General features: G+C 48.6%; 1 protein-coding gene and 1 non-coding gene across 7 annotated transcripts in view; both read left to right on the top strand.

Moving 5' to 3' along the window:
- PIK3C2B (phosphatidylinositol-4-phosphate 3-kinase catalytic subunit type 2 beta) overlaps positions 1 to 13,090 on the top strand; it is a 65,974-nt gene extending 52,884 nt beyond the window's left edge. For all 6 annotated transcript variants that reach the window (XM_058701965.1, XM_058701966.1, XM_058701970.1 and 3 more), the window contains 10 exons: positions 1,579 to 1,748; positions 2,471 to 2,627; positions 2,966 to 3,075; positions 3,856 to 4,057; positions 4,477 to 4,601; positions 6,127 to 6,244; positions 7,508 to 7,589; positions 8,017 to 8,123; positions 9,746 to 9,874; positions 11,015 to 13,090. In XM_058701965.1, coding sequence (XP_058557948.1) covers positions 1,579 to 1,748; positions 2,471 to 2,627; positions 2,966 to 3,075; positions 3,856 to 4,057; positions 4,477 to 4,601; positions 6,127 to 6,244; positions 7,508 to 7,589; positions 8,017 to 8,123; positions 9,746 to 9,874; positions 11,015 to 11,203 — 1,389 coding nt within the window. In that variant the 3' untranslated portion in view covers positions 11,204 to 13,090. The remainder of the gene's footprint in view (positions 1 to 1,578; positions 1,749 to 2,470; positions 2,628 to 2,965; positions 3,076 to 3,855; positions 4,058 to 4,476; positions 4,602 to 6,126; positions 6,245 to 7,507; positions 7,590 to 8,016; positions 8,124 to 9,745; positions 9,875 to 11,014) is intronic.
- Positions 13,091 to 15,846: 2,756 nt separating this feature from the next.
- Positions 15,847 to 15,919, top strand: TRNAN-GUU (transfer RNA asparagine (anticodon GUU)). Its single transcript has one exon. It is a non-coding gene; the product is annotated as a tRNA-Asn (tRNA).
- The last annotated feature ends 5,346 nt before the right edge of the window (positions 15,920 to 21,265 follow it).

The following is a 21,265-nucleotide window of genomic DNA, read 5'->3' as shown; positions in this document are numbered from 1 at the left end:
AAAGGTCCAGACTGGGAGGTGACGGGTTGTGTTCCTTCTTGAGAGGTTTGTCTTCAGTCATCCATTTCCCTTTCCTAAGAATAGTCTTTTTCTTCCAGAAGGCGCATTCTGTGATTTTATAGATTTTCTGTTCTTAGATTCCTGTGGATTAGTCACCTGGTTCAATTAGACAAGTGGCAGGAGTTTCTGGTGGCTAGTTTTTTTTTTTTTTTAATTAATATATTTTTCTAAGTTTTTATTTATTTGACAGAGAGAGGGAGGAAGGGAAGGGCAGAAGGGAGGGGCAGAGAGAGGGAGAGAATCCCAAGCAGGCTCTGCACTGTCAGTGCAAAGCCCAATGTGGGGCTCGAACTCTCCAACCGTGAAATCATGACCTGAACTGAAACCAAGAGTTGGACGCTTAACCAACTGAGCCACCCAGGCACCCCCCTGTGTGGCTAGTTTTGAAACAGGCCTTGTGGATGGCCAAGAAGCTCCAGGGAGAGAAGACCCCCCAAAACCCTGGGGATAGAAAAGAGTGAGCATTGAGTGAACAGTGATAGCAAGTGGGGCTGTTGGGGCTCAGTGGGGGGGTGGGGGGGTTGTGGGAACTGGGAGGGCCTGGGACTCAAGGCCCTGAAGGATGAGTGGAAGTTTGCAGGAAGAGGCTGGGGGGGGGGGGGCGGGTGGTGCGGCACACATTCCCTATTTGGAAAGCTTTCTCTCATTCTCAAGTCTGTACATTCCTCATTGGCTATGACAGTTTTTACCCTCTGCTGATGGGTCTTTCTTGATTTCTTAGGAATTCTATCAACCACACAAAGAGGATTCATAGGGTGAAAGGTATCCATGTGCTAATTCCATTATTTTTACCTCTTGGAAAGACAAATAAGGGGACGGAGGCTGACCTGATCACATAAGGTGGACCGAACCCCTTAGCCCCTCTCCTCCTGCTTTAAACTTAAAAATATCCTCACGCAGTTTACCGACTAGAGATGTCCGATTTTCAAGTGTAAAATACCCCTAGGAGTGTTGAGCTGGCTCAGCTCTTCTTTGGTGTGAAATGACTTCAATTAGATTAGTGCTGAGCTGCTGCCAGTAACTGTGGGTAAGGGAGGTGTCTGTGAGGTAGGGGGAAGCCTGGAGGATTCTGAGCAGGGTCAGGAATGGACCCTTGAGTTGACTGCCTCAGTGCTCTGCTTGAGTCGAGATGGTCACAGCCGTTTGGGAACATCGTAAGCATTAGTCTTCCTATCTAACAAGGTCTCTTCCATCTGGGCTGGTCAAGTCTGGGCTCCAGATGAGCTCATGGGCTTTCCAACCAGTGTCCCTAGGAGAAACAAAGGTGCAGGAGAAGGTGAATTGCAGATCAAGTGGCGGAGATATACTTACAAGGCCTCTGTCTCCTTATGCCCTGTAAGACAGGAGAGAACTTTCTATGTGCCTGAGTGTGTATGTCCATACATGATGAAGGCTGAACGGGCAGGTGTGAGGTGCCGTGGGGGCTCACGAGGGCCGAATTCAGTCTGGCTGTGGCCCCTGGAGTCCCTCGGATCCGGCTTTATGTCCTGCCCTCCCATCTGCCTGCCTTCCTCCCAGGCTGTGGAGAACTTCATCTACTCCTGTGCTGGCTGCTGCGTGGCCACGTACGTCTTGGGCATCTGTGACCGGCACAATGACAATATCATGCTGAAGACCACGGGCCACATGTTCCACATAGATTTTGGCCGCTTCCTGGGCCATGCACAGATGTTTGGCAACATCAAGCGGTAAGTGGTCTCCTGAAGCCAGGCTGTGTGCGTAGGGCAGGGAGGTCAGTAGAAATGGTTCAGCACTGAACACAAGCCTGTAACGGAAGGGGCTGTACTTCAGTCCCTGAGCTGAGCAGCTCCGGAGAAGGGAAGCCTGCTACAGAGGTCAAGTCCTTGCGAGGCCTTGCAGATGAAGGTGGGGACCAGCTCTTCTCCCTCCGTGCTGAGGAGCGAGCAAAGGGAAACGGGCCCAAACCACAGCAAAAGGGAACACGATTAGATATCCAGGAAAAAATACTGGTAGCTCACGGACGGGGAATCAATGAAGGATGTCTCTGGGGATCTTTTTTTAAAAACTTCTGTTTCTTTTTTTTAACGTTTATTTATTTTTGAGAGAGAGACAGAGCACAAGCAGGGGAGGGGCAGAGAGAGAGGGAGGCACAGAATTTGAAGCGGGCGCCAGGCTCCGAGCTGTCAGCACAGAGCCCGATGCGGGGCTCGAACTCACGAACCGTGAGGTCATGACCCGAGGCGAAATCGGTTGCTCAACCGACTGAACCACCCAGGTGCCCCTCTGGGGATCTTTTAAGATTAAGGTAGGAAGAGAAAAAGGATAAAGTTAGAGCCCCGTCTCCCCAGGTTCCCACAAGTGTTGAGGTGAATCATTCTCTGATGTAACCCCACAAGGTGGGCTTCCTCCCCCATGTTGACCTTCTACCTGTGTGTTCCCCTTGGCCCAGGGACCGTGCCCCCTTTGTCTTCACCTCGGATATGGCGTATGTCATCAACGGGGGTGACAAGCCTTCCAGCCGCTTCCATGATTTTGTTGACCTTTGCTGCCAAGCCTACAACCTCATTCGCAAGCACACCCACCTCTTCCTCAACCTTCTGGGCCTGGTGAGGAGTTCCATCTCTCTCTGAACCCCTCCCTCTTATCATCTGGCACCTTCTTTAAGACTCCCCTGTCTGGCTTCAGAGGATTTCTGGAGATCTGTTTCTCTGAGGTCTAGATAAAGGCAGGGCCCAGACTACTGGTGACCGTGGTGTCTGTGCAGTGTCTGGCTTCCTGTCCCGGCCCCTCCATTCCTGTGGCCTTCTAGCCACTGCCCACGGCATCTGTCTACCGCCTTCTAAGAGGGTTAGGGAGCCTCGCTATAGAAAATAGCAGGGGAAGAAGCACCAAGAATTCCTGGCTGTTCCAGGTGCCCTCTCTCCCAACTTTGCTTTTCTCCTAGATGTTGTCCTGTGGGATCCCCGAGCTCTCAGACCTGGAGGACCTCAAATACGTGTATGATGCTCTGAGGCCTCAGGACACAGAGGCCAATGCTACTACCTACTTCACTAGGTAATACCCTGTGCACAGGACAGCGCTGCCCACCCCGAGTAGTTCATGTCCGGGCTGCCTGGAGGAGGATGGGGAGGAGTAGGGTTGGGGAGACAGGAAAGGCTTAGCTCAGATGGCAGAGCTTAGAGTCGACAACACGTGTCGTCCTGACTTTGCCTCTGCCTTTAGGGAGGTTACTTGACTTCTCTGACTCAGTTGTTGGTGCTGAGCTTTGTGTACAGAGCCATTGCAATCTCTTACTTACGTTCTTGCTAGGTGCTGGTCAAAGACTTTGTCGATGGGATGATCGTGGGTTTTCCTTAGGGTCCGGCTCTCTGGATCAGAGCCTTTCCGTTTATCAAAACGTGGAGTTCCATGGTTCCATGTTCCCACATTTGACGATGTGTTCTAACATAGAACCTCTCCTTTTGATCAGAAGTCTCTAGATTGAACGATGCTTGGTGAGGCTTCACTGTACTGGATGTCTACTATATAAAGACCTTTACATGCTGACCCTGTGTTGGAATCCCTCATTCCTTCCTACCTTGGTTTAACCATCCAAAGATGCTCAGGAGGGCAGAAAGGGGAGATAAGCCCCCAGGATTCACATGAATAAATTGCATGTAGATGATCACGTGCCCGTCAAGCACTCTACGAGGATATTACCCAAGGAAAATGATTCTGCTGAACTGCGTGTGGGTCTCAGGTGTCAGAGGATATTCGCTGAGATAGCTCTGTCCAGCCAGTGGGGACTTGGGTCCATGGTTACATCTTTTCATTCCCATCGTCCTGCACCAACAGGTTGATTGAGTCCAGCCTGGGCAGTGTAGCCACAAAGCTCAATTTCTTCATCCATAATCTGGCTCAGATGAAATTCACAGGCTCAGATGACCGGCTGACCCTTTCCTTTGCCCCCCGAACACACACGCTCAAGAGCTCTGGCCGCATCAGTGATGTTTTCCTCTGCCGCCACGAGAAGATTTTCCACCCCAACAAGGGCTATGTAAGTGTCTTCTCCAATATGACCCTGCCTTGCTCCCCACCGCCCCCAGCATATTGGGATTCTGTCTCTTCACATCCACACGTGGGCACTGGAGTTGTGAGCATCCCGTGCCAGGAGCCACGCAGTCACAGACCACTTCCCTCTCCCGTGCCCAAGTGGGCTGCTGGAATCAGGGAGCTGAATTGAGTGGTTATTCCCTCTGGGTCAAAGATCCTATGAAACATGTATAGGAAATTTTGCTTTTCAGATTCCTGCACATGTAATGTCTATCCTCTTCTTCTTTGGAGGCACTTTTGCTCTTTTCCTTCTGGAAAGTGTATTCCCCCAACACACACACACACACACCCTTCTGTTCCCTTACCTACTCCCTTCATTGGGTGCACAGGGGTTGGCAGGTACTAAGACTTGGACCTTTGCAGGTTTATGTGGTGAAGGTGATGCGAGAGAATGCTCACGAGGCCACTTACATCCAACGGACGTTTGAAGAGTTCCAGGAATTACACAATAAGCTGCGGCTGCTCTTTCCTTCTTCCCTTTTGCCCAGGTAGCTGTCCCCTCTCTTCTCTGCACAGGGAGATCCTGGGGAGGGAGACCGGAGCTGCAGAGGGCCCGGGGCAGGGGTGGGGGGAGGGTTGGGGGGTACTGCAGGATCCTGAAAGTACCCTTTCCAAGATCTGTTTGCTTTTCTTGGCCTGGTGATCAGTGTGATGGCAAGTGCCCCCCCTGCTGGCCGGTATCTCCTGACTCTCTCAGCCCAGTCTTGAAAATAAGCTTGAGCCCACCTGCCAGAAGGAGAGAAAACTGGGTCTAAGAGGACTGACCGAATCTTTGTTTCAAAGTTTCTTCTCTTTTTTTTTTTTAACGTTTATTTATTTTTGAGAGAGAGAGAGAGAGCGTGAGTGGGGGAGGAACAGGGAGAGAGGGAGACCCTGAAGCCAGAGCAGGCTCCAGGCTCTGAACTGTCAGCACAGAGCCCGACGCAGGGCTCAAACTCACCAGCTGTGAGATCATGACCTGAGCCGAAGTCAGATGCTTGATCGACTGGGTCACCCAGGAGGCCCTCAAAGTTTCTGGTCTTTTAAAGAGTAAAAGATAAATAAGCAAAATTTGGTATATACATACAATAGAATGTTATGAAATCTTGAAAAGAAGGAAATTCTGGCACATGCTACAACATGGATGAGCCTTGAAGGACCTTACGCTAAGTGAAATAAGCCAGTCACAAAAAAGACAAATCTTGTGTCATATTTCACTTATATGAGGTCCTACAAGTGACCAGATTCCTAGAGACCAAAAGTAGCATGGTGGCTACCGGGGCTTGGAGGAAGGAAGCGGAATGGGGAGTTGTTTAATGGGTACAGGGTTTCAGTCATGTGAGATGAGAGTTCTGGAAAGGGGCGCGGTGATGGCTGCACAGCTCCGTGAATGTGCTTCATGCCACTGAACCATACACTTAAAAATGGTTAAGATGGGGCGCCTGGGTGGCTCAGTCGGTTAAGCGGCCGACTTCGGCTCAGGTCATGATCTCACAGCCCGTGAGTTCGAGCCCCGCGTCGGGCCCTGTGCTGACAGCTCAGAGCCTCGAGCCTGTTTCGGATTCTGTGTCTCCCTCCCTCTGATCCTCCCCCGCTCATGCTCTGTCTCTCTCTGTCTCAAAAATAAATAAATGTTAAAAAAAATTTTTTTAAATGGTTAAGATGGTAAATTTTACGTTCTGCGTATGTCACCACAGTTTTTTAAAATGATTTTTCAAATGAATTTTGACCCTGATGGGGAAAACTGCGAGCTCCTCCAGAGCCCCCGAGGCACTTCCGGGGAGCCACAGGTCGCTGCCCATCAGCGTGGTTTTCTTGCCTGACATCCCTGGAACTGCGGTGCGAGATGCTGCGGGAAGGAGTGTGTCGCTGGAGCAGGCCCCGGGAGCTGGGGGAGGAATGGGGCCGGCTAGTGAAACATGTGGGTCAGGTTGCCGAAAATGCCAATGAAAGGTGGCTAAAGCCTGTCGCCTCTTCCCTCTCTTTTCCCTTCTTGCCCCTCCGGGTGTTCCCACGGCCCACCTGCCTCGCCAGCTTCCCTAGTCGCTTCGTGATTGGCCGCTCGAGGGGAGAGGCGGTGGCCGAGCGGCGGAGGGAGGAGTTAAACCGCTACATCTGGCACTTGACCCACGCAGCCCCCGAGGTGGCCGAGGTGAGTGGGCTCTCTCTTGTGGTCTGTTCGGGGAAGGTCTGGTTTGGGGGGGGGAGGGGTATGTAGTGGAAGCAGGGAGGATGCGCGCCCCCTGGCGGTCAAGGACGGGATTTGCGAGGAGGGCGGTGGCCGGCACAGCGAGGGAGGGAGGGGCGTGGCTGCAGCGCCTGGGGTCGTGCTGGTAAATGCTTTGAACGTGTGCGTCTGGGGCAGGTATCAGAGCCGGTCTTGGAGTGCTAGGAGTATTCAGAACCTTGGGAAGGAAAGGAGATTTTTTGAGCAGGTTGAGTGTGTATTTACCTAGATTTTTTTCTTAAACAAATGGCATTGTAATTTGGTATTATAATGGGCATAAAAACCAATGTAGGCATCAGGAGCCCCATCCCTTCTGACCCATCATCTAACCCCATTTCTGTGTTTCCTTCCTATTTGTCTGTAGGCAAGTGTGACTCTTACTGCTTTAGCTCCAATATCACTAGATAATATTTTTCTCACTTGGTGTTTATAATAAGCAGCACTTTGAATATCTGTACGAAATTATACTTTGACTTGCAATGCCACAATCTCCTTAACCATTCGTTTCATGAGAGAGAGATTATGCCCTACCCCCCTTTTTTCACTATTGACGCTAGAGTAGGTATTTTCACACATTTTAGTTTTTGTTTTCCCTAACAGACTTAGGAACCATTCTTGAGAGTAGGATTCATGGGCTCTGTCCAGAGTTGGCTCAAATATTTCTCTGCTTGAAAGGTGTATGTGTGTCCATAGGGGAGGGGGCGGCACAAAAGAACAGACTGCTTTTGACCTGATGTGACTTAGGTTTTTTTTTTTTTTTTTCCTTTTTGAAGAACTTTTTGTTATGAGAACTTTCAAACATCTACAGAAGCAGAGAAACAGTATAATGAGTGCCTATATCTTCATCACCCAAGCGGTTAATGTTTTGCCATATTTGCTTCATCTCTTTTTGTATGAAGTGTTTTAAACTAAATCCCAGACATCATGACATTCTATCCCTAAATACTATGTATTCTTATATAACTATAGAAATCATACCATCTAATATATAGTCCATATTGAAAATCTCCCTGTCATCCCCCAAATTCTTTTTACAGCTGGTTGGTTTGAGCCATGATCCAAATAAGAAGTGCAAAAGATATTTGGTTCCATTTTACCAAGTTTTTTAAAATCTGGAATAGTCCCTTGCCTTTTTTTATGGGTCCGTTGCCTTCTTGAAGAGTGACTCTGTGTCTGATATCATTTCAGTGTGATTTGGTATACACCTTTTTCCACCCCCTGCCCCGAGATGACAAGGCTACGGGCACCAGCCCAGCTCCTAAGTCCTCAGGTACGCTGCCTTCTCTGTGACGCTCCTGCCAACCTCTCTGAACCATTCCCAAAGGTCATCTCTCCTGCCCCCCCCTCCCTCCCCAGTTCTCTTCCCTTGACCTGCCTCTGTCTCTTCGCCTACTGGCTGGAGAATCTGGTGTCCCGCTCAGGCTGTGGGGCCCCCTGCTCCTCGTGCAGGTTTCCCAGCGACTGGATATCCGCCTGCTCATTACACCACACAAACTGGATAGAACATCTCAACCTGATTCTGAATCATGTTCACAGACATCACTTGACAGTTCCCCCATCTGATATCAAGAACCTGACAGGGAGATCCTGGGGGATGGGTGGGGGGGAAGGGGTAGAGGACAATGGAAACAACTGCCTGGCACCAGCTGGGGACGAGACTTCCTTCGTGACCTTTCTTGGTTTCTTTGTCCCTCCAGACGGCTCATGGGCCCGGCCCGTTGGGAAGGTGGGAGGGGAGGTGAAGTTGTCCATCTCCTACAAAAACAATAAACTCTTCATCATGGTGATGCATATTCGGGGTTTGGTAAGTACACGCACACAGCCTTCACGTGGTTCTGCATCTTTCTTCCAGTAGTTTTCTGACTGGTCAGAAGTTTTCTCCCTTCCTCTCATGAGAGTAACCACAGAAGTTACTGAGTACCCCCGGTGGCCCTGCTACCAGCCCAGGCCTGAGATATGACCAAGCAGGCAAGCACCGCCAGATATAGGTTCTTACTACCCGCGGTCTTTGGCAAGTTGTCTAAGTGTCCCGACCCTCACTGAAATGAAGATGTTAGTATCTACCTCGTAGAGTTATGGAGGGTTTCAAGGAAATAGCGCATACAGAGCACTTAACAGAATGCCTGGTATTAGTGTTGTGGCAATTATGATGATTATTATGAGGAAGAGGCCCAAAGGGTTTATTACCTGGTCGTAGAGATAAGGCAGCCACATGATGTCCTTCGAGCATAAGGCAGTATATAATCACAAAATTGTGGGTAGGAAGGGGAAGGGAACTTGCATTCAATACCTGCCATGTGCTGGACTTTTGTGGGTTGGGGCATTGGTGTGTGGCAGGGGCATGAACTTTGGAATCAGAGCAACCTGGGTTTCAGTCTGACAGCTTCATTCATTCATTCATCATTCATTCATTCATTCATTCATTCAATAAATGTTCATCAGGTGCCTACTCTGTGCCGGGCACTGATTTACTAGCTCTAGATCTAAGGGTAAACAAAACACAATCCCTGCCTTCGAGGAGCTTACATTCTAGTAGGAAGAGACAGACAGACAAACAGACGAGTGAAATATATGGCAGGTCAGACAGTGGTAAGTGCTCTGGAGAGGAATAAAGCAGAGAACAAATACTGGGGTGGAGTGAAGTGGTGACAATTTTATAGAGTGGTCAGGGAAGCCTTCATTGATGGCAAGGTGTTCAAGCAAAGACGGAACAAGGTGAGGACTGTTCCAGGTAGAGGGAGCAGTTAAATCCCAAAGCCCTGAGTCAGGAACCTGCCTGGGGCGTGCTGGGAACTGCAAGGGGTCATTGTGGCTGAAGGCTGCAGAGCAAAGGGGAGAATGAATAGTAGATGTTGGGGTTGCAAAGGGCACAGCACTCCAGAACCTGAGTCCCACAGTCAAGACTGTGGCTTTTACCCAGAATGAAATGGGAACCGTTGGAGGGTTTTGAGCAGAGGCATGACAAGATCTAATTAAAAAGGATCAGGCTGGATGAATCACTAATTGGCTGGCCTTCAGCAAGCAACTTAATATCTCTCTGACTCATTTTGCACCTCTTGGGGGTTACTTGGATCAAATGACAAAATAGACAAAGACATTGGGCAAGGCAGGAAGATATCTGGGGACACGGTGGCTCAGTCAAAACAGACCAAGTTATGGCATGCCCCGAGCATTTGTATGAAAAGTATAGACTGGGTGTAATGGGCAATCGGATTGATGTTTTGGTAGGACACCTAATATTGTCATGGTAGATATTTCTATCAGAAGGGAGTGAGCTGGAAAGCAGACAAATTATGGTGCCTTGTAAGAAGCCAGGTGTGAGGGAGAAGAGTCTGGATCAGGCTGTGATCACAGGAATGGTGATAGGGACACAGACGTATGAATCTTCTTTTTGTAACATTTGTAAAATTTGCACTCCCTTTGTAGCAACTGCTGCAGGATGGAAATGACCCAGACCCCTACGTGAAGATTTACCTCCTTCCTGACCCTCAGAAAACCACTAAGAAGAAAACCAAAGTGGCCCGGAAAACCTGCAACCCCACCTACAATGAGATGGTGTGTGGAGGAGGGGCTGGGGTGGGTTGGCAAACTGTACCTGTTTGTGTAAATAAAGTTGTATTGGAATGTGGCCCCACCTATCACGGAAGTGTCGTCTGTGGCTGCTTTCATGCTGCAGCGGCAGGATTGCGTGCTTGTGACATAGCAGACTGTTTGTACTCCTGTCTGGCTCCTCACATAAACAAGTTTGCTGACCCTTCGGTCAGGGAGTCCACAGCTGGGGTATGGCCTTGGCCCTGTCCCGTGGGGAGGAGGAGCCTGCTGGTCCTTTGCTGATAATGAGCCGTGGCCCCAATAAAAAGCCCTCACCTGTGGCATGCCTGGGTGACTCCCTTGGTTGAGTATCTAGCTCTTGGTTTTGGCTCAGATCATGATCCCAGGATTGTAGGATAGAGCACTGCATTGGGCTCTTCACTGAGCATGGGGCCTGCTTGAGGTATTCTCTTTCCCTCTCTCTCCCTCTCTCCCTCCCCCTCCTTCCCTCTCCTTCCCCCTCCCTCTCCCTCCCCCTCCCTCTACCCCTCTCTCCTGCTCATGCTCTGTCTAAAATGAAGAAACCTGGGAAAAAAGGAAACTTGTTTTTAAAGTTTATTTTGAGAGAGACAAAGCGCCAGTGGGGGAGCGGCAGAGAGAGAGAGGGGACAGAGGATCTGAAGCGGGCTCTGTGCTGCCAGCAGCGAGCCCAATGCAGGCTCGAACTCACAAACCATGAGACCATGACCTGAGCTGAAGTCAGACGCTCAACCAACTGAGCCACGCAAGTGCCCCAAGGAAAAAAGGAAACTTAAAAAAAAAAAAAGTCCTCACCTTCCTCAACTCTAAGCAAAGAACAAAGTTCTTTATTTATTTACTTATTTATTCATTTGCTTTTAGATATTTAAGTAATCTCTACACCCAACGTGGGGCTTGAACTTACAACCCCGAGATCAAGAGTCGTTTGCTCTTCCGACTGAGCCAGCCAGGTTGCCCCAAAGAGCAGAGTTCTGTAAAGCTCTTCTTGGGTTCCAAGTACCTTCTCTAATCCCGTGGACTCGGGCTGGGGAGAGAAGTCGTCTTAGCCCCCGCCAGATCGAACCTCCACAGACTTAAGCATCTCCCTCTTCTGTGTCCCCCCATCTTCCCCATCTCTGTTCGCAGCTGGTGTATGACGGGATCCCCAAGGGAGACCTACAGCAGCGGGAGCTGCAGCTGAGTGTGCTGAGCGAGCAAGGATTCTGGGAGAACGTTCTCCTCGGGGAGGTGCACATCCGCCTTCGAGAGCTGGACCTGGCCCAGGAGAAGACTGGCTGGTTCGCACTGGGATCTCGAAGTCATGAGACCTTGTGAGCCCAGCAGAGCCCGACCCATCCCCCCCACCAACCCCCGCCCAGGACCCCAGGCGGCTGGGGGTGCTGGGGGAGACGACTCTCCCCTGCCCCATGTGCCCTTTCCTTGTGAAGGGGCAGAGCCCTTGGCGGGCCTCCCCTCTGTCCGGGTGGCTCAGGCCCCTGTGACGGGAGGCGGGCAGAGTTAGATGCTGTCTGCTGTCCCCTCCTCTGCCCGGCGGCATTTGGGTTGGCTGTGCTGAGCGGCTGTGAGGCTGCCGCGAAGTTTTAAGGTTACCTTGTGTCAAGGGAGCAACGCCTGGTTGGGGGTGAGTGGGGCGGGCTGAATGAAGTAGCGTTTTGAGGGAGGGTGGGTGGATATCTTTATTTTTATTTTTAAAAAATGAAATAGTAATGTTGTCCTGACTGGACAGGAAGCCTCGTGAGAAGGGACTTGCATATGCCTCGGAAGGCAAAAGAGGAAGACGTCGGACTTTTTGTATGATTAAGGTTCTTATTGGACTTTCCCCTAGGGTTTTGTTTGTTCGCTTGTTTGTTTCTCATCTGTGTTTTTCTATCCATAGGAATTATTTGGGGAGGGGCCCAGTGGGTCCTGGGTGAGAGCCCTCCCTCTCTAAGGGCAGGCCGGGGAGGGGCGGGGAGGGTCTGGTGTGCTGGACTGAGGCCTGCTGTGGGCCTTTCTGATTGTGCCTCCAAAGGAGAGCGGTGTGATACCTACGGGTGTAAGGGAGGGCCTTCCGAACGGGGCCCTGCCGAGGACCTGTGTTCAGGGACCTGGGCTCTTTCAGGGGGAGCTTTTCCTTCCGTCTTCCCCGACTTTGCCAGGACGTGCCCCGAATACGGTCTTCTACCCCTCCATTCTCACGACCCTTCTGGGGACCATCTGGTCCCTGAGGGTATGCTGGGGGTGCTTCTCCACACGTCTCTCTCCCTTCCTTTTTCCCTGGTGGGATAAAGTGCTGCCTCAGCCCTTAGATTTGGTCCCCCCACCCCACCCCGCCCAAGGACATCCTGGCCCTGGGAAGGAGACGCTAGGCCGCAGATGCCAGTGTGGCCCCATCACCCGCCACACCCCCCCTTTTTTGTGTGCTGCTTTTCCCAAACTCCACTTCTGTCACATTTTTTTTTTTTTAAATAAGAATTTCCCTCATTTTTTGGGGCCATAAACTTATTTAGTCTGGAGCCAAAGGGATGCCCTAAGCGGAGGAAAAGGGGCGTGGGGTGGGAGACTCCAGTGATGTTCTTTGGTGGCCAGAAGGCTGGATCGGAGGGGGGATGATTGATCCCCGGGAGCTGAGCTAGGAGCGAGAGACTGGGTCTCTTGTCTCTTACACTTTTTATTCCGTACCTGGTGGATTTCGGATTCACTCTTGTGCTTTACTCCAAAGGGTTGTATCCTTTGGGGGGGAAAAAAAAAGGGAGAGACTTTGAATTTGATATATTTAAACCGGAATTGGCTGGATGTACCCCAGGGTTGGGGCATGGAGGGAATCGAGGAGACTCTGAACTATCCCTCCCCAGCTTCCTTCTCAGCTCCAAGGATCAGAAATTCCCCCGTTTGCTGACTCATTCCATAACCAGAGAAAGAAGCTCCGTTCACTGAAGCCACAGGGGAGCAAGGAAATGTAAACTTTTCTTTTAGGTTAAAAATGTCAAGGGTAAGGTGGCCACTGTTGGGGAGGGGCTGGGGGAAGTGGGGAACAGGGGCAGAACTCCTCCAGGTGAATGGACCATAGATGCGTTACTGGCTTTTGGCCTGTAGCTCATTTTATTTTGACCCTCTCTGCCCCTGATTGAAAGAGGTCTGTGTACTGTATCCACTTCCCTTGTATCTGCTACTTTCTCTGGAACTGTATTTTCTAATAAATGACATTTGAGAAAAACAAAACCATCCTTTTCAAAATTGGTCGATGCTCACATGAAGACACCTGGTGTACAAGATGAAAATCATAACAGTAGTGGTCTTAGGATTGGAAACTTCGATATGCGTTGGTGCACTGCCCTGGGCCTTCGACACTTGTCAGTGAAATCTTAGCCTCAGAACAACTTGATCAGGTGAGTAGTAGAATCCCCATTGTATAGGTGAAGAAATGGAAGCTCAGAGAGATTAAGTAATCTGTCTTAAACTCACAGCCAACCAGCCTTGGATCTCGAATTGGAATCTAGGATTGACTCCAAACCTTGTGCAAACTCCTAGGTAATGTTTAATACAGCCCTTTAAGTTGGCGTAACATTTGTTCGTTTTCAGCGTGTCTTACTATAAACGATGTCCTTTTTCGTTACGCTACCGTCAAAAGTAGATCTGGTTCGTTCATTAATTCTATCAACAAACATGTACCGTGCTTTCCAGTGCTACAAAGTGACATGCCTCCATCCACAAAGAATATAGCTCCTGGGGTTGTGCGTTGGGCCCTGTGCCACGTACCGGGCTGAGGGTTACAAAGACAAATTCAAACGATCTCTGCATTTAAGAAGTTTACCACCTAGGGGCACCTGGGTGGCTCAGTCGGTTGAGCATCTGACTCTTGATTTGAGCTCAGGTCATGATCTCGAGATTCATGGGATCGAGCCCCACATCAGGCTCCCAGCTGACAGCATGGAGCCTGCTTGGGCTTCTCTGTCTCCCTCTCTCTCTGCCACCCCCCACTCCAATACATAAATAAACTTTACAAAGTTTACTGCCGGCACACCTGGGTGGCTCAGTCTGTTAAGCATCCGACTTTGGCTCAGGTCATGATCTCGCTGTTTGTTGAGTTCGACCCCCATGTCGGGCTCTGTGCTAACAGCTCAGAGCCTGGAGCCTGCCTCGGATTGTGTATCTCCTCTCTCTGCCCCTCCCATGCTCATGCTCTGTCTCTCTCTCTCTCTCTCTCAATAATAAATGAACATTAACAAAATGTTTTAAAAAGTTTACTGCCTAATGATATTTAACCAGCCCCATTTTCTAAAAGGGGAAACTGAGCCTCTGAGATGCCTTACAACTGTTAAGTCATTAGAGCAGAGCCATAGCTCAGAACCCACCAAATGATAGAAGGAGGTGGTGTGAACCTTGTACCAGCATTTCACCCAAAAGTTTTCAAAACTCTCCAGTGGGGTGTCCTATTTCACACCAGGAAATTTTGTGAGGCTTCCCAGGGACTTTCAGTAGTAAACAGGGGGAAGTGTTACCCATCTGCGGTGTTTCTAAGTGGTTTTGAGATGTCACTGCCGTTCTGGATAAATCCCAGGGGACCTTTTAAAAGTTAAACTTGAATCTGGCAAGAGTCTTAGTTGAGGAAATTTCTTGGCCGAATGGGGCAGAAATCTGAACCACCCTGAGGGCGTGGGGGTGAGAGCTGGGAGTACAGTAAGGGCTTGCTCAGGGAGAAGAGAAACAAGAGAAGCCCAGGAGGCTGGGTTCTCTGAGTTCAGAGAGAGGTGGCAGAAATGAAGTAACCTGACTGGCTGGGATGTGGGGGCAAAGATTAGATTGGACTTGAAAGGTCAAAAATGAGGCAGCATTTTTTTTTTTTAACATTTATTCATTTTTGAAAGGCAGAGACAGAGCACGACTGGGGGAGGGGCAGAGAGAGAGGGACACACAGAAACAGAAGCAGGCTTCAGGCTCCGAGGCATCAATCAGCACAGAGCCTGCATCAATCAGCACAGAGCCTGATGCGGGGCTCAAACTCACAGACCGCGAGATCATGACCTGAGCCAAAGTCGGCCACTTAACCGACCGAGCCACCCAGGCGCCCCTAAAAAGGAGGCAGCATTTTTAAGTCGGGAGGGAATTTTGGTGGCTGGGACGTCTGTGCAACAAACAGACTGAGGTGTCTGTTCAACAAACCACGCTCATGGTCTTCTCTGGGTCAGGCAGGGCAACCAGGCAGTGTGGCTACTAAAATGACAAAGATCCAGCTAGGGAGGCAGACCCGGGAACAAAAAGCGACAGTGCAGCGGCTCAGGGCCAGACGAGGGCAGGAAAAGGGAGGGAGCAGGCAGGCAGAGAGGGCCTCACAGGGAGAAACTGAGCGTCAAAGTCGATCAGAACTCCAGATTTTATTCTTAGTGTGATGGGGCTGCCATCACACTAAGCTTTTGAGGAAGGGACTGCAGTGCTCCAATTTACATTTTAAAAAGGTCATTCTGGCTGCTGTTTGAAGCAGGACTGGATGACTAGATGCAGCAGAGAAGGTCCCTGCAGAGAAGGTCTCTGCGGGAGTCTAGGAGGGAGGTGATAGTGTGGGGATGGTGAGAAGAGTCAATTTGGGATAGAGAGTTGGTGAATTTCAAAGTAGTGCTGACAGGATTTGCTGATGGATTAGATGTGGAGTTGAGAGGAAGTGAGGGTGACTCCTGAATTTAGGGCCTTGGCAGCTGGGTGAGGAGGACTGGGGGCATTACAGATCATGGGGAAGATGGGCCTGGGGGAGCTAAATTAAGAGTTTTATTTTGGGGGAGCGCCTGGGTGGCTTAGTCAGTAAGTGTCTGACTCTTGGTTTCAGCTCAGGGCATAATCTCATGGTTCCTGAGATCAAGGCCCGAGACATGCTCTGCACTGTGAGTGCAGAGCCTGCTTGGGATTCTCTCTCCCTCTCTCTCTGCCCTTCCCCACCCCCTCAAAATAAATGAACATTTAAAAAAAAAAAAAAAGACTTGGGTGCATGGCTGGCTCAGTGGGTAGAGCATGTGACTGTTGATCTCAGGGTCATGAGTTCGAGCCCCATGTTGGGCATGGAGCCTACTTAATAAATAAAATTATTTTTTTTAAAAAGTTTTGTTTTGATCATGATAAAGTTGAGATGTGTGGACATCCACGTGGTGAGGCAGGAGAGTGGAATCTGAAGCTCATGGGTGAGGTCAGTCTAGAGTTTAGGTAAGGATGTCATCAGCATAGGTTGAGATCACCTAGATTAGAGAGGCTAGAAAAAAAAAAAGATATGGGTGGACTGAGCTCTGATACAGACCAACATTCAGAGGAGCCACTGGAACTGTAGGGAAACCAGGGGAGTGGCGTCATGGGGGCACAAAGAAAAGTTCCGTCGGTACCCCAGGGCTGCTGTAACAATGCGCCACCGACTGGTGGCTCAAACAACGAATGAATTTGCTCACAGGTCTAGAGGCTAGAAGGCCAAGATCCAGGGGTTGGCAAAGTTGGTGCCTTCTGCAGGTTGACAGGGAGAATTTATTCCATGCCTCTTCTAGCTTCTCATGGATTGCCGGAAGTCGTTCACATTCCTTGACTTGTTGGGGCATCACCCCAATCTCTGCCTTCGTGTTCACATGGTGTTCACAAGTACATGTGTTTCATGCATGTGTGTCTGTGTCCAAAATTAGCCTTTGTATAAGGACACAATCAGATTAGATTAGACCCACCCAATGACTTCATCTTAACTTGCGAAGGCCCTATTTCCAAACAAGGTCTCATTCACAAGTACTGCGGGATGAGGACCTTCAATATCTTTTAGGGGGACACAGTTCAACCCACAGTAGTCAGAGGCTTGGACTTGGCAAATGTTCCTGGCAACCTTGATAAAGGCTGTTTGAGTGGTGGGGACAAAGGCCACATTGGAGGAGGTGGAAGAGAGAAGAGGTCGTGACAAAGTAGAGACCATGACCGTAGGTGACGCTCGAGAAACTTTGCTGTAGTGCTGCAGAAACTTGGAGGGCACGAATCTGAGAGAGTTTTGTTCATTTTTAAGATGGGTGATACTAACTGCATGTGAGTGTTCTAGAAGCTTGAGAGAGACAATTATAGGTTACAAGAAAGAGGGGCTAAGGAAGGCTGGAATTCCTTCCGTAGACACAGAGGGACAGGATCCAGGAGGCTTCTTTTCTTTTTCTTTTTTTTTTCTTTTTGAGATAGAGGGAATCTTTTTTTTTTTTTTTAATTATTTTTTAGAGTTTACTTATTTTTTGATGGAGAGAGAGAGAGCAGGGGAGGGCAGAGAGAGAGGGAGACACAGAATCCGAAGCAGGCTCGAGGCTCTGAGCTGTCAGCACAGAGCCCAACGCGGGGCTCGAACTCATGGAGTGTGAGATCATGACCTGAGCCGAAGTCGGACACTTAACCAACTGAGCCACCCAGGCGCCCCCAGGAGGCTTCTTTTCTTGTTACGGGATTGAAGGCAGAGTATGTGGGTCCAAATGCTGGAAGATGGGTGGATTTAGTGGTGGAAAGGTGAGGTTGTTTATGTCCAATTGTGTCTGGTTTCTCAATGAAGTATGAGGTGTGACCGTAAGCTGAGGATGTGTATTTAAGGGAATGCTGGAAATTGGAAGAAATTGTGAAACAGTCTCAGAGTGTGGGAGAAACAAAGCTGGAACTATGAACTGTTGTAGGAATGCCCGACACTGATGAAATTTGTGGTCACAGATACGAAGCAAGTCAGTCGGTGCTGCTGAGTGCTTTTCCTCGGCCATGGTTAGCTGAGTGCGTAGATTAAGAACAAGTGGGTAGTTGAGTTCAACTAGGGTTGGGATTTTGCCAGCGAAGAGCAAGAGAATGAAGCGTCTTTGCAGTGGGTTCGTTTTTGATACTGGATCGTGGAATTCACGCTGGGTAAGGAGGGACGTGAAGGAGGGCAAGAAATCACAACAGAAGTGGAAACGGCAGTGGTGTGGAGGTTTCCAGGGGTTGGTAAGTCGCTGAATAGGGATACGGGGCAGTGAGCTGGGAAGATGGCAGGTGGTGACCACGTGAAGTGTGGGATACTTAGAAGTGAGATCTTGGAGGTGGTGCTGGCAGACAAATGAAGTCAAAAGCTGTATACCCTCTGCCTCAGGCCCGCAAAATCTTTTAAAATGAACATAATCAACTGAGGTTTAAACCTCACCTTCTGCCAAAGTGCCAGTCAGCTTGCCAGTCCAAGGACTTCTTGTCGTCACCAGCACGCCTACAGCTATGGCAACACTTTGTTATCTCGGTGTCCAGACCTACCCTCCCTCCACCCTCTGGCTGATAGCAGCCTCGAGGAAGCTGGTTTACACTTTATTTTCCTGTTGGGACTGACAGGGCTAAGTCACACATTCTTACAGGTTTTGATGCTTTATGACTGTGTTTTTTTTCCCCTTTAGAACAACTTCCAAGGTAAGGAGAATCAAATTATATATTCAAGGACTAGATGGGGAAGGGGAGGCTCATTCAAGAAAGCTTTAAGGGGCGCCCTGGGTGGCTCAGTCGGTCAAGCCTCAGACTTTGGCTCAGGTCATGATCTCATGGTTTGTGGGTTCGAGTCCCGCATCCCACTCTGCGCTGATAGTGGAGAATCTGCTGGGATTCTCTCTCTCCCTCTCTCTCTGCCCCTCCCCCACTTGTGCTTTCTGTCTCTCTCAAAATAAATAAATAAACTTAGAAAAACTAAGTGGAAAAGGGGTGCCTGGGTGGCTCGGTGAGTGAAACGTCCGACTTCGGCTCAAGTCATGATCTCACCACTCGCGAGTTCGAGCCCCGCGTTGGGCTCTGTGCTGACAGCTCAGAGCCTGGAGCCTGCTTGGGATTCTGTGTCTCCCTCTCTTTCTAACCCTCCCCCACTTCCACTCTGTCTCTCTTGCTCTCAAAAAATAAACAAACACTAAAAAAATAGAAAAAAGAAAAAGATTTAAGAAAACTTTTGGGGGGACATGTGGTGTTAGCCACAAAGTCGACAGTGGAAAACAAAAGGCTTAGCCATAAGGAAGATGCTGTTATTTTAAAAGTTTTTTATTTATTTATTTAAATAAATAAAGTTCATTTATTTATTTTGAGAAAGAGAGAGAGAGAGAGAGAGAGGGAAAACACCCGTGGGGGAAAGACAGAGAAGGAGAGAGGGAGAGAGAGAATCCCAAGCAGGCTCTACGCTGTCAGCACAGACCCCGATGTGGGGCTCGAACCTCCAAACTGTGAGATCATGACCCAAGCCAAAGTCAAGAGTCAGACTTTCTTTTTTTTACTAATTAAAAAAAATTTACATCCAAGGTCATTAGCATATGGTGCAACAATGATTTCAGCAGTAGGTTCCAGTGATTCATCCCCTACGTATAACTCCCAGTGCTCATCCCAACAAGTGTCCTCCTTCATGCCCCTTGCCCGTTTAGCCCCTCCCCTCACCCCCAACCCCTCCAGCCGCCCTGAGTTTGTTCTCCATATTCAAGAATCTCTTATGTTTTGTCCCCTCCCTGTTTTTGTATTATTTTCGCTTCCCTTCCCTTAGGGTCATCTGTTTTGTGTCTTAAATTCCTCATATGAGTGAAGTCACATGATATTGGTCTTTCTCTGACTCAAGAGTCGGACGTTTAACTGACTGAGCCACCCAGGCACCCCTGATGCTGTGGTTTTAGAGTATTAATACTTTTCCATTCATTCAGCAAACATTATTGGTCACCTATGATGTGCCAGCCAACATCTAGGTCAGTCATTCCCTAACTTTTTGGGCTCAGGATCCCTTTTACACTCTTAAAAATTATTGAAGACCCCAAGGAACTTTTGTTCATGTGTGTTATATAGTTATCAATAGTTACCGTTCAAGAAGTCAGAACTGAGGAATTTTTAAATATTCATTAAAAATAATAAACCAACTACATGTCAACGTAACACTTTTAATGAAAAATTATTTTTCAAAACAAAATGTAGCAAGAAGAAGGACATTGTTTTACTTTTTTTCCCCAAATGTTGTTAATATCTGGCTTGATAGAAGATAACTCGAATCTCCTATCTGTTTTTGCATTCCACGGGTTGCCAGATCACTTATCATGTATTTTCTAGAAGATACATGTCCAACGTACACTCATGAAAAAAATGAGAGTTAAAAAGGAAAATAACAGCTGCATATTATTATGAACATTATTTTGGCCTTGAGGGCCCCCTGAAAGGGTCTGAAAATGGGATCCCCGTGGGTGCCCAGATCATATTTTGCGAACCACTGGGCTAGGTATTGGGAAATCGCCCTCAAGGAGCTGAAACCAACAGGAAAGAACATTTATAGGTGTATGTAGTGTAGCATGTTAAGTGTTCAAGTAGTGTATAATAATATTGTTCTGACCGGGAAGGTCAACAAAGATGTCAAGAAGGGGTTGATGTTTGAGTTGGACCTTGAAGCATGAGTACTTATATAAGGGGGAGGAAGAGGGCTTTCTTGGCTGAGAAACAGCACACATAGAGGCAGGACACAAGTCCAAAGTTCTGGAGTATTAACACGCATGAACGGAAGTTACTGAAGAGAAGGCTGGCAAAGCATAGTGGGAGGACAGGCTGTACAGAGCCTTGATTGCGTAGGCCATGGGAAACCATTGTTAGCTGCTAAATCACAAGTATTAGCTGATGGTTATGCCCCTACTCTCTCTAGGCCAGGCACTGTATTAGGAATTTCATTCTCTCACCAACCTGTTGAAAGAGGAATTGTTAGTCTCACTTGACAACCAAGAAACTGAGGCTTCAAGTATTTAATTTTCATGCTTAGATCTCTTTTCTATTATTAACCTCCTATTATTAATACATTTTTTTCTGAAGTTCTTAGGATTAAAAATGACATATTTCCAGAGCTATGGATAAGATAATAAGGGGTAAACCATAGAAACTGAGGACCTTTTAGATTCCTAGAAGGAAGTGGCTGTTCTTTGAACAGTCCCATTGAACCAGGAAGAGCAGCTGGCTTCCTCCTGGTTCCTGAAAGATCTTTCTGCAGTCCCTAAGTGCTTAAAATTGCCACACTCCCTCTGTAATAGATTTTTTTTTTTTTAATTTCAGAGGTGTCAATGAAAAACTTTTAGCAGAAAAAAGAAATGAACTAAGGAGAATTAAATATAGCAATGATAATAGACAAAATTTTTTCAAAGGATAACGGTCCGTGTGTCCTTTACATGCTGTATCCTGCGGTTCTGGGCGGCTCAGGACATAAATAGGACTTGAATGTGTTGCCTCCTGGGAAGCATATAAGAGAGTCAACACCTCCGAGGACTACGTTTCTTTCCTCCTCTGCAACTTCAGTTTGCCTCTCCTGAAAGGGGACAGTCTAATAGGGCACCACCTAAGAAACAAGAGTTCACATTTTCGTGGGGAGATGTATGTGGGTTAGATACTGAAAGCTGGGTCGTAGGCAAAGCT

Source organism: Neofelis nebulosa, chromosome 15, assembly GCF_028018385.1.
Source record: "Neofelis nebulosa isolate mNeoNeb1 chromosome 15, mNeoNeb1.pri, whole genome shotgun sequence".
Lineage (NCBI taxonomy): Eukaryota > Metazoa > Chordata > Mammalia > Carnivora > Felidae > Neofelis > Neofelis nebulosa.
This window is presented reverse-complemented; position numbering and strand designations above follow the sequence as displayed.